The sequence below is a fragment of the Sciurus vulgaris genome (genome assembly GCF_902686455.1).
Source record: "Sciurus vulgaris genome assembly, chromosome: 12".
NCBI lineage: Eukaryota > Metazoa > Chordata > Mammalia > Rodentia > Sciuridae > Sciurus > Sciurus vulgaris.
In genome coordinates, this window is record NC_136473.1 from 13602396 (window position 1) to 13615351 (window position 12956).

General features: G+C 42.0%; 1 protein-coding gene across 3 annotated transcripts in view; it reads right to left on the reverse strand.

Moving 5' to 3' along the window:
* The window catches only part of PRKCQ (protein kinase C theta), a 114775-nt gene that overhangs the window by 37269 nt on the left and 64550 nt on the right, over positions 1-12956 (reverse strand). For all 3 annotated transcript variants that reach the window (XM_079106988.1, XM_079106990.1, XM_079106989.1), the window contains 4 exons: positions 10205-10314; positions 9114-9231; positions 7552-7712; positions 3632-3805 (listed from right to left, as the gene is read on the reverse strand). In XM_079106988.1, the coding sequence (XP_078963114.1) occupies positions 3632-3805; positions 7552-7712; positions 9114-9231; positions 10205-10314 (563 nt within the window). The remainder of the gene's footprint in view (positions 1-3631; positions 3806-7551; positions 7713-9113; positions 9232-10204; positions 10315-12956) is intronic.

Here is a 12956-nt window from a genome sequence, read left to right on the forward strand (position 1 = left end):
TGGATTTGCTTTCAAATCATGGAAATACCAGAATGATATACTTAAAAAAAAAACTATCAAATCGAAGGAGCTTTTCTTTTCTTTTAAATAATAATATCTTACAGCTAGTGTGGCACTTTCTCCTCTAAAGATACAAATGGTTCTGCAAGCGCTGTTTTTTAACATTGTCTTTTGGAGGCAATAAATAAATAAACAAGAGATGGGGGAGGGAGAGAGGGAGGAAGGAAGAGGGAGAGAAAGAGAGAGATGCTAGCGATCTTGTTCAAAGGACATTAACCTGAAGCCATAACCGGAAGTGAAGCTTTGTGAGTGCTATAAATAGAAAGTGAAACACAAGTTTTCTTTCTCATAAAAAAGAAGTTTCAAGTTCTATTGACAACGTTCACTTGGCTTGGGTCAGCAGGGTGGAAGCCGGTGCTGTGGTGTAATGTAGTGGCCATGAGTATTCTGTTGCACATGATGGACACCTGCAAAACCCACAGTGGCTGTCAATCATTCAGTCCAGAAGGACTCCGCGATCTTCTCTCAGGACTGAGAGCATCTTTTAGGTGTGAAGTTGAAACACTTCTTAAATTACAGCTCAGATTTGAAAACAGGTTTTTTGGAATTCAAAGGAGATACAAGTGAAGGCAGGTCTCAGTTCACTTTTAATGTCTAAGGAGACATTATTTCCTTCAGATAAAAAAAAAATCAAAAAAGGCATCTCTTCACACGTTAGGTGCCATCTTTCTTTCCAAAGGAGATTTTGGAACTATGTCTTCTTATTTGAAATGTTTTATCAGAGATAGATCAGAGATTTTTGGTTATTTGAATTACTGATTTTTTTTTTTTTTTTTTACTCTGGAATAATTAAAAAGAGGAGGGAAATTATCTTTCCCATAGGGTGTCTGGTCTACACCCCACAGCCCCCTGCATGGCGATCCTCCTGTGTATCCCCAGCGGGACAGAAAGGGGCCCAGCGCCCTGCCACTAAGTGGCGGAGCTGGGAATGAGCTTTGGCTGCCACGTCCACAGCTCTTTCAATCTTCATAGCTTCCTAAACTCCTTCCCCATATTTTCCTCCTTCCACGGGTCATAATCCCTCATCGGTGACCTTTAAAAATGAATGATTACAGCCAAGTGCCCTGATAAATAGCTAGTAATTTCCCTCAGCCCGTCCCAAACACCATGATATTCAACAGGTGGGCTCTTCAGAGGCAGAAAGTGGGCAAGATGCTTTCTTTGAAAAGTAACAAGTCCCTAGAGAAGTAAAGAATTAATCTTATCTACTGTCTTTGCTAGTGTGCAAAAGCAACTGTCCTCTTAAGAAAGGACCTTTCCAAATGTTCCCAGAGCAGATATCACTCATATATTGCTGCTTTTTACATTCACTCGTGGTATTTCATCAGTTACTCTGTTTGATATGCAACACCTGGATAATGAATCAGGACATCTCCAAAGCAGCGACTCAGGGTCCTTGGCAAAGTGTAATGCAGGCTTTTTTTTTTTTTTTTTTTCTTTCTTTCATCTCTTTCTAAAGGATTCAATTCCTAGAAATCTAAGTGCTGAGACAGTCACAGTCACATTTGATGTGCACATTCTCAACCACTTTTTTCCCCTTTCTTGTGGCATGAACTCTGCTGATACATTTACTTCTCTGCTTTTGTCAAAGATTCACAGATGTATGGAGTTGTAGGAACATCTCCCCCAAGAGGGAAGTAAATAAACACACCCAAGGCTCTGAGAGACAAGCAGGAGAAGGGAATTCTACAAAGTGGGATTCCTAACAGCTTTCTCCCTAAGACAAGAAAACAATCATACACACAAAACAATCACACATACAAATGCATGCCTCTCTCTATCTATCAATCATCTACCAATCTATCTACATATGTATATAAATAGAGGGAAAAGATGCCAATTTAAATTTGACTGCTGAACTGTCCCTAGAAGCCTAGCCTGAAAGTTTATTTAGCCATTTGCTACAAGCCTCACAAAATTCCAAAAGGAAAAACAAGATCATAAGTGGTCCCCTGGGTGCACAGCAAATCTGGGATACAGCCTGGGAGAGGTGGCAGGTTTATCACTTTGACTTTAGGTAACATACATATACCACTTAGACCAATAGGTATCTCCATCACCAGGAAGAAGCTTCTAGCAAGAACTCTAACCCTCATTACCAGAAATTCTGCCTCTTCCCAGCTGTAGGAAAGGAGGCTGTTTCTCTTACACAGCTTCTCACTGCCCTTTCATTCCTTCCTGCTCCTCCCTCCTGACCAACCTCCCACCCCCAATCTACTGCCCAATGTCCCTTCTGCATAACCCAGTTCTGATTTCTCATTTCTCCCAGCTCTGGTACTTGCAGTCTGTGCTCTGATTTAATGTCACTTACACTCTCAGAAGTATTGGTCCTGCCTCTTTTTGAATTATGACATTCTCCAGGTCAGGAACTGTATTCTATATTTCTGTATCTTTCACAGTGCTCAGGAAGCACTCGGCCATGGTCTGGTTTCTCTTTGTTCTAGGCAAGTGAATCATTGATGTGTTCATTAAACATGTTGAAAATTTCCTGGGAGTGCGGAAGTGGTGATGGAGTCTAGATCCATCTGCTTCTCGGGATTGATTCCCCACTAATTCTTTCTGTGCCTAAGACACCACAGAGGCCCCCATTTCATGACTTGAAATAGAAAAAGGGAAAGAAATCCCACTCTTGTGCTCTTCAGACCTTAGCCACAGGGTCTCACATGGGTCTGCTTATTGTTCTAGGGTCTGCAGAACAGGGATATGGTAAGGAAGGGTAGAAAACTTAGGAGGGGAAAAAAAAATCATAATGCCTATGTATAAAGATAAATCCATGAGGATGTTCCTTGCAGTGTTAATTAAACCAGAACAAAAAGTTAGAAAGGTTCTAATTAGATAAACTATGTTGTAGAAGATATCCACAGATGTGAGGAAGTGAATATAATAGAGTGTTGAAAACTCAACTTATTGAATGGTAGGTATTTATGATGGGTTGCCATTTTTATTTGAAGAGAGAGGGAAAAATGTAGAAAGATAAACTTCAAAGTATTAATGGTGATTATATCCAAGTGGTGATTTTCACCAATAATTTTCTTTTGAGTTTATAAGCATTTTCCAAATTCTCTGCAATGATCTTTCAAGTCAGGAAAACAATCATTTAAAGTTATTTCATAAGGAAAAAGGAGACCAGGAGGGGGGTCCAACGGCTGCCTTCTCTGCCAGTCTTTAAGAGGAAATTCACAGAGCATATGCACTTTAATCTCTTTTCCAACGTTCATCTCTTTAAACATAGAGAGTAGATGAACCAACAGGAGTCACAAATCCCCCTTAGGTTACTGCCTACTTAGAAGCCTGGTTGTTATGTTAAAGCAAATTCTAGAAAGACAAGTGAACCAACAAACAGATCCAGAAGCGAAGGCCTTTCCCAACAGACTACATTAAAACATTAGAAGTTACATTTCCACAGTGTTTAGAAGTGACGAGACTTTTCTAGAAGGATGGGTGAGAGGCAGACGGAAAGGTAAGATAAATATGGAGACAACACCTTGTGTCTCCAAGTTAGGGGGCCTCCAGAGGCATCACTCTTGGGACGGGCTAGAGGAGGAGGAAGGTGTCTGAGCAGAAACCATACCTTGGTCTGGAATGTGCAGAACATGTGAGTTAGAAACGGATGCTCCCAGGCCAGGGACAGGACTCTCTTTTCTACCATCGTACACTCAACATCGTCGTCCATCAAAACCACATCCTTCTTTAAGGCTTTTATTGCGAAAAATTGATTGGTTTTCTTGAACTCCGCTAGGAAGACCTAGAAGGAAGGGGAAGAAGTAACTTTATTTTAGAATTTGGATTTCCACTCATTGAAGAGGAGACAAAGTGCTGAGAGAGACCTATGCTGGACAAAGAGGAACCTTCTTCAACTTCCCTCCATCCTGGGTAGGGTGTTACTGAGAAAAAATGGACTGGTTTAGGGATATTGCATGATAGTTTCATTTTATCTTTGTGTCTTTCCAAGGGCTTCACAAAATTATTATGCAATTAAATGGGTAATTCCCAGTGCCGGAAAAATTCTGTTTAAAAAAGAATGCCTGACTATCCAGGAACCTCAATGTGGGTACAACAAAGGTTCAGAGAGACAAAATACAGACTGAAGAAAGAAAAGTGGAATAGTGGAGAGATGTGGCTGCTGGAAACAGCACTAAGAATCCACACAAGGTGGCTGTTTCCCCAGCTCCAAGAGGCAAAAAGAGAATACTTGCTGGATATAGTCTGTACGTACATAAAAGCAAACACCATGTCATGCGATGACACAGAAACTCCAGGATCTATTGTGTGTCCGACAGCCTGCTCTGTGTTTTACATGTCCTATCTAATCTTCTTATTAAATTCTTAGCTCTTAACATTGCAAGGCAGGTATTAATAATCGAAAAACACTGAGTTCAAAGAGTAACTTAAACTTGCTCAAATTCGTGGAATTACCCAGAGAAAGCTTTAACTCCAGAGTCTGCTTTTTTCACCTGATTTCACATGTCTTATGTCAATGGACGCCAGATGGCATATAATGGAGAGATGCTACAACTTTAGATTTACACATGATTCAGCAAAGAATTACTGGCAGTTCTAAGACCACGGCATTTGAGTAAAGAAAACTCCAGCTCTGCTTTCATTTCACAGACATTTGTTGGCTGTGGAAATAATGAGCAAAGCAATTCACCCCTCTGGGGTGTCAGTCTCCTAACCTGCAAAAGGGATAGCAATTACTGCATTCTCCATTGAACAGGACCATCGTAGAATACAAATAAGATGCCACGCAGGAAAGTAATTTGTGAGCTACAGAACGTCCTCTCTAAATGAGAGTTATTAATAGCACTTGTCATTTGTCTCTTTTGCTGACTTTTAGGGAATGCTGAAGTCAACTACGCTAAGCCAGTACTGATAATACGAGTGTCTAGAATATTAAAATAACATGGCGCAGACCCATGACTTTGTGGTAGCTGACTTGATAGAGGGGATGGGGCTTAGAGGAGAATTCAGGCAAACGAATGATGTTTATATCCCCGGAACACCTGCCATTTATTTTCCTGGGCTTAAAGTAGATAAGAATATGAGTATGAAGTGTGGGGAGCCATCCTTATCTAGCAGAATCAGATGAGGTTAAATCATGGGACAAAGAGGCCTGGCTTCCAGGAACTAGCAGCCACAGAGGTCTGTCCCAGATTGCCAGGAAGTATGTGGCACTGTGTGGGAGTGGTTCCCTGTTTAGTTTCCCAGAGAAAATGGCTCCCCTAACTCCACCCCATCCTGTTCATCACAGAAGCCGCCCCTCCTGATCCGGGCCTTTTTACAAACTGTGTGACTATAAATAAAAGAGAGTTGAGCAACTCCACGTTGTTACAGGCCAGGACTAGTATGGCCAGACCTGTCATGCCCCCTCTCATTTAAAAGGAGTATTGACTCTCGTGTGTTTATTGATTAGATAAGTTTATGGGTAACTGACTGATTTGTAGCCAACATCGTCCTCCGGCAGTTAACCCCCTTCTCATCCATGTGAGACATGGCGGAGAAACCCCACAAAGGAGGCTGCCATTTTGTTAATGAACCATACTTCCCACACAGAAACAAAATCAGAGGAAGCACAAGTTTTGGAGCATTCTCAGGGTTGGAAGAAAGGGAAATATAGTTGTCCCGTTTTGCTTCAGTACTTCCTTCTTCTGTCCTCACTGTGCACAGGGCCCCAGGGCCCAGTAGAAAATCAGGCACCCTGCTTTGGATGTAGAGAAAGGATACCTAGACTTCCAGGCTGTCCCCTGGGATGCTTCCCGAGACTTGCATTTTAACTTAATGTCTTTCTTATTAACCTTGTTCAAATGTACAAATCCACAAGGGAACAAAGAAAGATAAACATTTCATTAACAATTTAAAGTACTCTTTTGGTAATTGCTTCTTTTAGTAAAACATCCTAAAAGCAACCATAAACTAAGAAGCTGAAAAGGTAATTTCCATCTATATAACGTGCTTTCAATTTTTGGTAACAGGTTATAATTGCACATTAATTGCTGCTAAATTATAATAAAGACTGGCTGTAAAATTGCCTATTACACCCAGATTAACACCAAACGAGTCTGTTGTGATTCATATGACTGAAGAAATGAACTAAAAGAACTTATAGATACCAGTTACAGTTTGCAGGGCTGAGTAGATTTTGTGGAAAGATGATGCATATTAGAGTTTAAATCCAAACCTACTGGAGTACAATATTATTCAGCTGTGGAGGATGCTCCCATGCATTTTAGTTTGTTTATTTTTAAGTAAATTGGGTAAGTTTTCCTGCCAAAGTCTGGTGAGCAGGTGCTGGGGATAATGCTGACTTTGGCTACACAAATTCACACAAGTCCTTGCTTAAAAATTTCCTAGGAGTTGTATCCAAGAATATTAAGCAACCAGGAGCTTTATTAATACATTACTTATCCTGAATATCTAAAATTACCCCAAATTCTGTGTTTTATAGCATCCCTCCTTAGGATCACTAGCTTGAAAATCCTCAGTTGTCACTCGTAGTCAAATTATAATTTCTAAATTATCTTGTTCCTCCTCCTCCTCATCTTCCACTTTACCTCCTTGTTCTCTTTTCCTCCTCTTCTTCTCTTATTCTCTGTGAATAACCCTAGTGTGTGGCAGGAAGGACATAGAAGAGCGACTTCCTGAATGAAACTGGTAGGACTCACTCAAGCTACGCCTAGTTATGGGCTCAATTGTTCCCTCCCCTTCTTCCCATTAATGTTACAAACTCTTGGCCCCTAGACCTCAGAATTTGATCCTTATTTTGAGCTGGGACAGTTAAGGAGGAAATTAAGATTAAATGAGGTCATTAGGTAGGCTCCACTCCAATATAACTGGCATTCATTTAAGAAGAGAAAACTTGGACACAGAAAGCATAGAGTGAAAAATGATGTGAAGACCCAGGGAGAAGACAGCCAGCTACAAGTCAAGGAGAGGTCTTGGAAGAAACAACCCTGCCAACACCTGGATCTTAAATCATCAGCCTCCAGAACTCTGAGAGAATAAATTTCGGTTGTTTAAGTTGCCTGGTCTGTGCTATTTTGTTACATAAACTTGAGCAAACTAATACAAGCCTGGAGACATTTGAGAGAGAGAGAAAAACATCACATGCGAAGTAGAGTAACAGTCCATGCTGGAGGAAGAAGCAATAGAGAAAACAAAACAAAACAAAACAAAAAGCTGTGTGACCCAGGAAGTGGCCAAAGAAGTTTTGTGTTTCTTTGGTGCCCAGAGACGTCGAACTCACAAGAATGCAAGGTGTGCAACCTCAAAGCAAAGTGGTCTTTGGGATAAAGATCTCTGGGGAGCAGAGCTGTCATTGCCTAGAGCCCCTGTATTCCCATTTACTCATAGAGCTCCTCTCACAACATACTGGAATGTTCTCTCCACACATCTGTACACTGCCCGGTCTGAAGAGTTTAGTTCCACCCACAGGAGCATTATTTCTCAGTCCCTGGCATCTGCTCTGTAGAACTCTACAGCAGGGTAGCATACCTTGCCAAAACTTCCTTTCCCCAACATTTTGTGCAAGATAAAATCCTCAATTTTTAGTTTTATATGCAGAGATGGTCTTTCTGTGTTCAGCTCAGGTTCTGGACGATGGCACATTTTCTCCGTTCCATCCAATGGAGACTCCCAGGAGATTCCCTGAGGCTCTGAAAACAGCAAGCCAGTGGATAAGGGTGAACATGGAGTCAAGGGGGCCGGGTCACCGCAGTTACTTAGGGCACCCATTTTCTCTTCCATTCCCATTCTGAGGCTCCATCCACAATTACTGGGTGGGAAGCAGGAGGGGGGTTTCTACAGTTCAGGCAGTTTTAATAACTCCCCTTCTGTCTGTGAGCCTGGCATTTGGGGGCTTCAACTGTCACTTTACCTAGATAATGGACTGGAAAATGGTTCAACTTAAGCAACATTCCAACAGAATACCACATATCCAAAATTAGCAAGCTGTTAATAGTGTTAAATTGTGGACAAATAGGGATTTTACATGAACTTGAGGAACAATAATTCTCAATTGTTTATGTGACTCACAGGCACAGTGGCATCAGTTTCTATATTTCACAATGTGAGGGAAGAGAGAATGACATTCAGCAGATTAGTGGAGATCTGATCTGTATTATCCTTGCAATCCTCGAGTCAAGATAGCGGCTACACTGATCATCCCTAGGATATGGTCTATTTGACTGCTTGCAGATCCTTCCTAAATCAAATTCAAACTTTTCTTTAAGAATTTTTATATCAATTTAGTCCCTGCTCAATTACAGAAGAAGTGTAGAAAAACTCTTTTGGACATCCTCCCCCATAACATTATTTTTGTTTTTTAAGTCTTCTTTCATATTCTCCCTTAAGTCCAAGGAAAATATTTTATAATGTATGTTGAAATGATTTAGGTCCCAGAGTCATATAGTTGGATCCTCTCATGAACAGCCTTTGAATAGTAGGCTACATAAACTTCCAAAATGACATAAATGTTGAGGGTTTTGGGCCTGACCTTTTCTTTTTTACCCTTATGCATCACAGAAAAGTCTTCCAGACACAAAATAAAAACATCTTCTGTGATACCACCGTCATGCTTCATTATAGAATTTATTTCTGTAAAACCATTTGACATTGACTGAAAGGAACATTCTAAAATCCCAAGGACACAACTGTAGTTGTTTCTTCCTGATCTATCCCATTTTTCTCTTCTACCTCTCACCTCCTGACAAAGGTATCCTGGTGAGGTGCATTTTGATTTCATTTCTAAGAAGTAGGAAGGTCTTAGTTGGTTGCTAGGTCTGTAATTTTTTTATTTTAATAATTTTTTAGTTGTCCATGGGCCTTTATTTTTATTTATATATTTGTTTATATGTGGTGCTGAGAATCAAACCCAGGGCCTCACACGTGCCAGGCAAGTGCTCTACCACTCAGCCACATCCCCAGCCCTAAGTCTGTAATCTTTACAAAGAAAAGGATCCCCTATGAGATCTGGTAAACTTCAGTCCAGAGAGTGCAGGTTAAGGTTAATGAAGATAAGGTATGGACACTGGGTAGTGGATCACTAGAACAACTACCTCTTTTCCCAGGTGTTGGTAAATATGGTGGCCTTGCTTCATTTTTGATGGAAGATGGGAGACCAATTTCAACTGGACCTTCTCTGAAGATGTGTTCTGAATCTCTTAAGGAGCGAGCCTAGAAAACAAACAGAGTTAGACCACCTACTCACTCACGGTTGATGGGACAGCTAGCCCTGTTGTCTATGAAGGTGAAAGTCATGTGAGATACCTTAATGCACAGGACGGCCAAAGCTCTTCCTCCCTTCAATACTGTTTTAGGATCCCTTATGGTGTGAGAGCTTATTTAATCCACCCACAGAATATACTTAGGTTCTTCACTCATTTCTGGGATCTAACTGGAATCACTCACCTTCTCTACATCACTCCATGACAAAAAAGAAGAGGTCAATGGAGTGATGTAGAGAAGTCAATGAAGTGATGTAGAGAGGTCAATGGAAAAACAGCATACATAGTCAATACCACACTTTGAAGAGAGTTTGTTCTAAGATATGGGAATTCCGCTGAAGCCAAGGAGTACAAGGCTATGCAAAAAACTGCCCTGGACTCAGTCCTCTGAGAGATGATTCTAATAAATAAGTATTTTCTTCCAGGCTATTGCATAACCCTAATAAATAGGTACAAAGCTGGAGATCAATGCTCAATAATTTTAATGAATTCATTTCTGTCCTTGCTCTTTCCAAGAAAAATTTAAGATCTTATAAAGATCCGCACAGTGCGATACACCTCAAAAGGGGGTGGTATGGGCAAGGAGATGAAAGTTAGGGGCAAATCAAGTCTCAGAAATACGTTCTGCGAAAGACAGTAGAAGAGTCGGACATAACTTTCCTATGTTCACATATGAGTACACAACCCGTGTAACTCATGTACTCACGCACATCATGTACAGCCCCAAGAATGGGAAGTTATACTCCATGTATGTATGACATGTCAGAATATATTCTACTGTCATGTATATCTAAAAAGAAAAAATTAAAAAAAAAGAAAAAGAAAAGAAACACATTCCACAAAGTCTTGCAGAGTTGCTACGGGTCAGAGAGCAGAGGACTGGAGCTGATGTAGGGGAGCTGGTAGCTCCACACCTTCCCCACCTGTTGGGTGCTCTCAATCATTGCCAGGGCTTCAGCCATTAGCTTCTGGTTGATACCACAGAGGTTGGCGACCTTTGTCTGGCATCGGTGATGGACGTTCATGCCACATGCTGAAAGGAAGAAGGTGGACAGTGAGCAGGAGGGAAAGAACCACTCGGACTGAGGAACGACTCCCTCTGGAGGAGGAACCAGGGCCTGTCACTAGGGGAGAAGCTGAGTGGTCAGGGTGTGTCCGGGATGGGCCTCAGCTGCAGGTGCAAACTGAGTTGGTTCTCCGTGTGAAACGCTGGAGGAGCGGAGTCTGCCCTGCTCCAGTTCCAGCCTGAGTCCAGGCAACCACTTCCCCAGCCCAGCTGGAGTTTCTCTACCCTCTAGACGGCCTTAGCCTGTGAAATGGAAACCAAGAGAAGGTGGTGCGTGCGCGTTTGGCGTGCGTGTGTGTGTGTGTGTGTGTGTGTGTGTGTGTGTGTCTCAAGGGTGGGAGCGGGAGGCCAGAGACCATGTGCTCATCTCAGGGAGAGGTGCTGTTAATGAACCATGAAACTTGGTGAGGAGGAGGCGATGGGGCGGGGACACAGCTCTGAGACCTGGCTGGTGGGGGCCAGCCAGGATGACTGTGTGTGCTGTGAGAGCATGTGTGGGTGAGCATGGGTGGGTGTCACTCACAGAACAATGTGGGCATTTTATTTATTTTAACTCTAAAATTCATTTGAGGCAACTAAAGTGAAATCTTTCTTTGGAAGAAAGAAAAACCAAAAAGGGAGGGAACATTTAAGTCTTAAGTTCCTTTTACTTGTCGCCTTATTCCCTGAGGATATTAGAGGACAGTTTTCTATAGAAACACGGGACTCCAGGAAGTCACACTGTTTGACATCCCTGGGGCCTGATGAAAAGACTCGAAAAAGCCCAAGGATCTCTTCCCGCCTTCTGTTGTATCCCTGTCCACCTCTGCCAGGCCCTGCACAGTATCCCCCTTATGAGCCAGTCTGCAGGATGTCATTTTTCTTAGGTCCCAGAGCTTCTTCACTTTGATCAAAAGCCTTTCTAAGAGCAGAAAATGCCACCCCATACTTCCCCTGGCCAGTGCAAGAGCCCAGGTGAGCAAAGGCTGAGGCTTAAGGATGTTAGAAGACATCAGGACCTGGTGAGAAGAAACCAACTAACAGACGTCTCCAGAGTGATCGTTACACTTTCTAATTGTGGCAGGCAGTTGGTGAAATCTTATTTGGGGTTACTTTTCCTCTTTAAATGGGCTTCCTTCTCTGGTTCTACCTCCCTCTTGTTGGGCTACCTCTTGCAGGAAGTCAGCCTACATCATGTCATTCCTTGTTTTAGGATTTGAGTGGGTAGGGACTGAAGGCTACGGGCCAAGCATCTCTGAGAAGGAGACTGGGCAAGAGTCCGGGAGGGAGAGAGACTACAAGATGCAGGTGTCCCCTCACCTCTCTTGGGCTTGGGACGGGAAGGGGAAGTAATTGTAGATCTAGGAGCAAAGACATGCAGTATGCTGACTTTCAATGCCAAATGGGGTGGGGGCAAAGTGCACCTCCAGAGACTGGACCGAGGCGTTAAAACCTCAGCTTTGACAAAATCATAAAACCCTCCATGAAACCACAGGCTTCATCACTGTGGGCTTGGATGGAACTATCAACTGTAATAGCTGGGTGATAGAGGCCATTACACAGTTTGCAGGTTCCTACATACATGAATCCCCAAGTCTAGTGCGATTACAGGAAAGGCAGAGGACTCCAGTAATTATTAGAGTCCTACCTTAAGGGGATTTCAAGGTCATAAGGAAATTTGTATTTCTTGTGCACATGAGCTAATGGCTTAAATTAATGGCATAAATCTGGATAGAGTTACAGGAAATAGCTCAGAGAAGAGGGGCCAGAGTTTTTCTTCATCTTTGTAAGTCACTAGTTTAATTTTCCAAAGAAAAGGAAACAGAAGTGGGAAATACTCAAGGTCTGGTGGGGAGGAGAGCACGTGCTGGTCACAGCTGCAGGAGTGGACACTGTGTGACCAACCCTGCGAAAGTCACCCGCTTTGCAAAAACTTCTAGTGGGTCCCAGGCGTGGAGTTAACATTCTACATAGATGTCCAGCTATGAGACCTCATGGATATTCTTATTCATGAGTTCTAAAATCAGCACCATAAAGGACCAACTTCCACTTCCTGTGACCATGGATCCATCTTGGATTTTGTGTGTGTGTGTGTGTGTGTGAGTGTGTGTGTGTGTGTGTGTGTGTGCATATACACACATATGCACTTTTGAGTCTGTGTAAAGACAACTATTGCCTGATGCCATTGGTTTTAGAAAACTCAGATTTTGCTTTTGCAAAAATCACCTGTACAATTAAAAAAAAAAAAAATTCCAGCTGATAGAACTCTAGTCTCGCACAGTACTTGGTTTTACAAAAGGATCTAAGTAGGGTTTTTTACAATAGAATTAGGCAATGGGATCCTATAAGATCATGCAAATGTTAATCGCATCTTTTAGAACATTCTCATGCCAAAAGCTTAGCACAGTGATTGCTACTGAGTGGGCGTTCAACAAATACAACTTTTCTTTCATCTTTACTACTTATTCCATTGACATATACACTAAAAATGTAGGTGACATTGTGGCCATCTTCACCTTGAGTTTTAACTAGCTCATGCTTCCTCTGATAGTGCGTCATAAAGCCAATAAGACAGCATTTTCTATTTCAAAAATTACAAACTATTATTAGTCCCAGGGCATATGCATAGA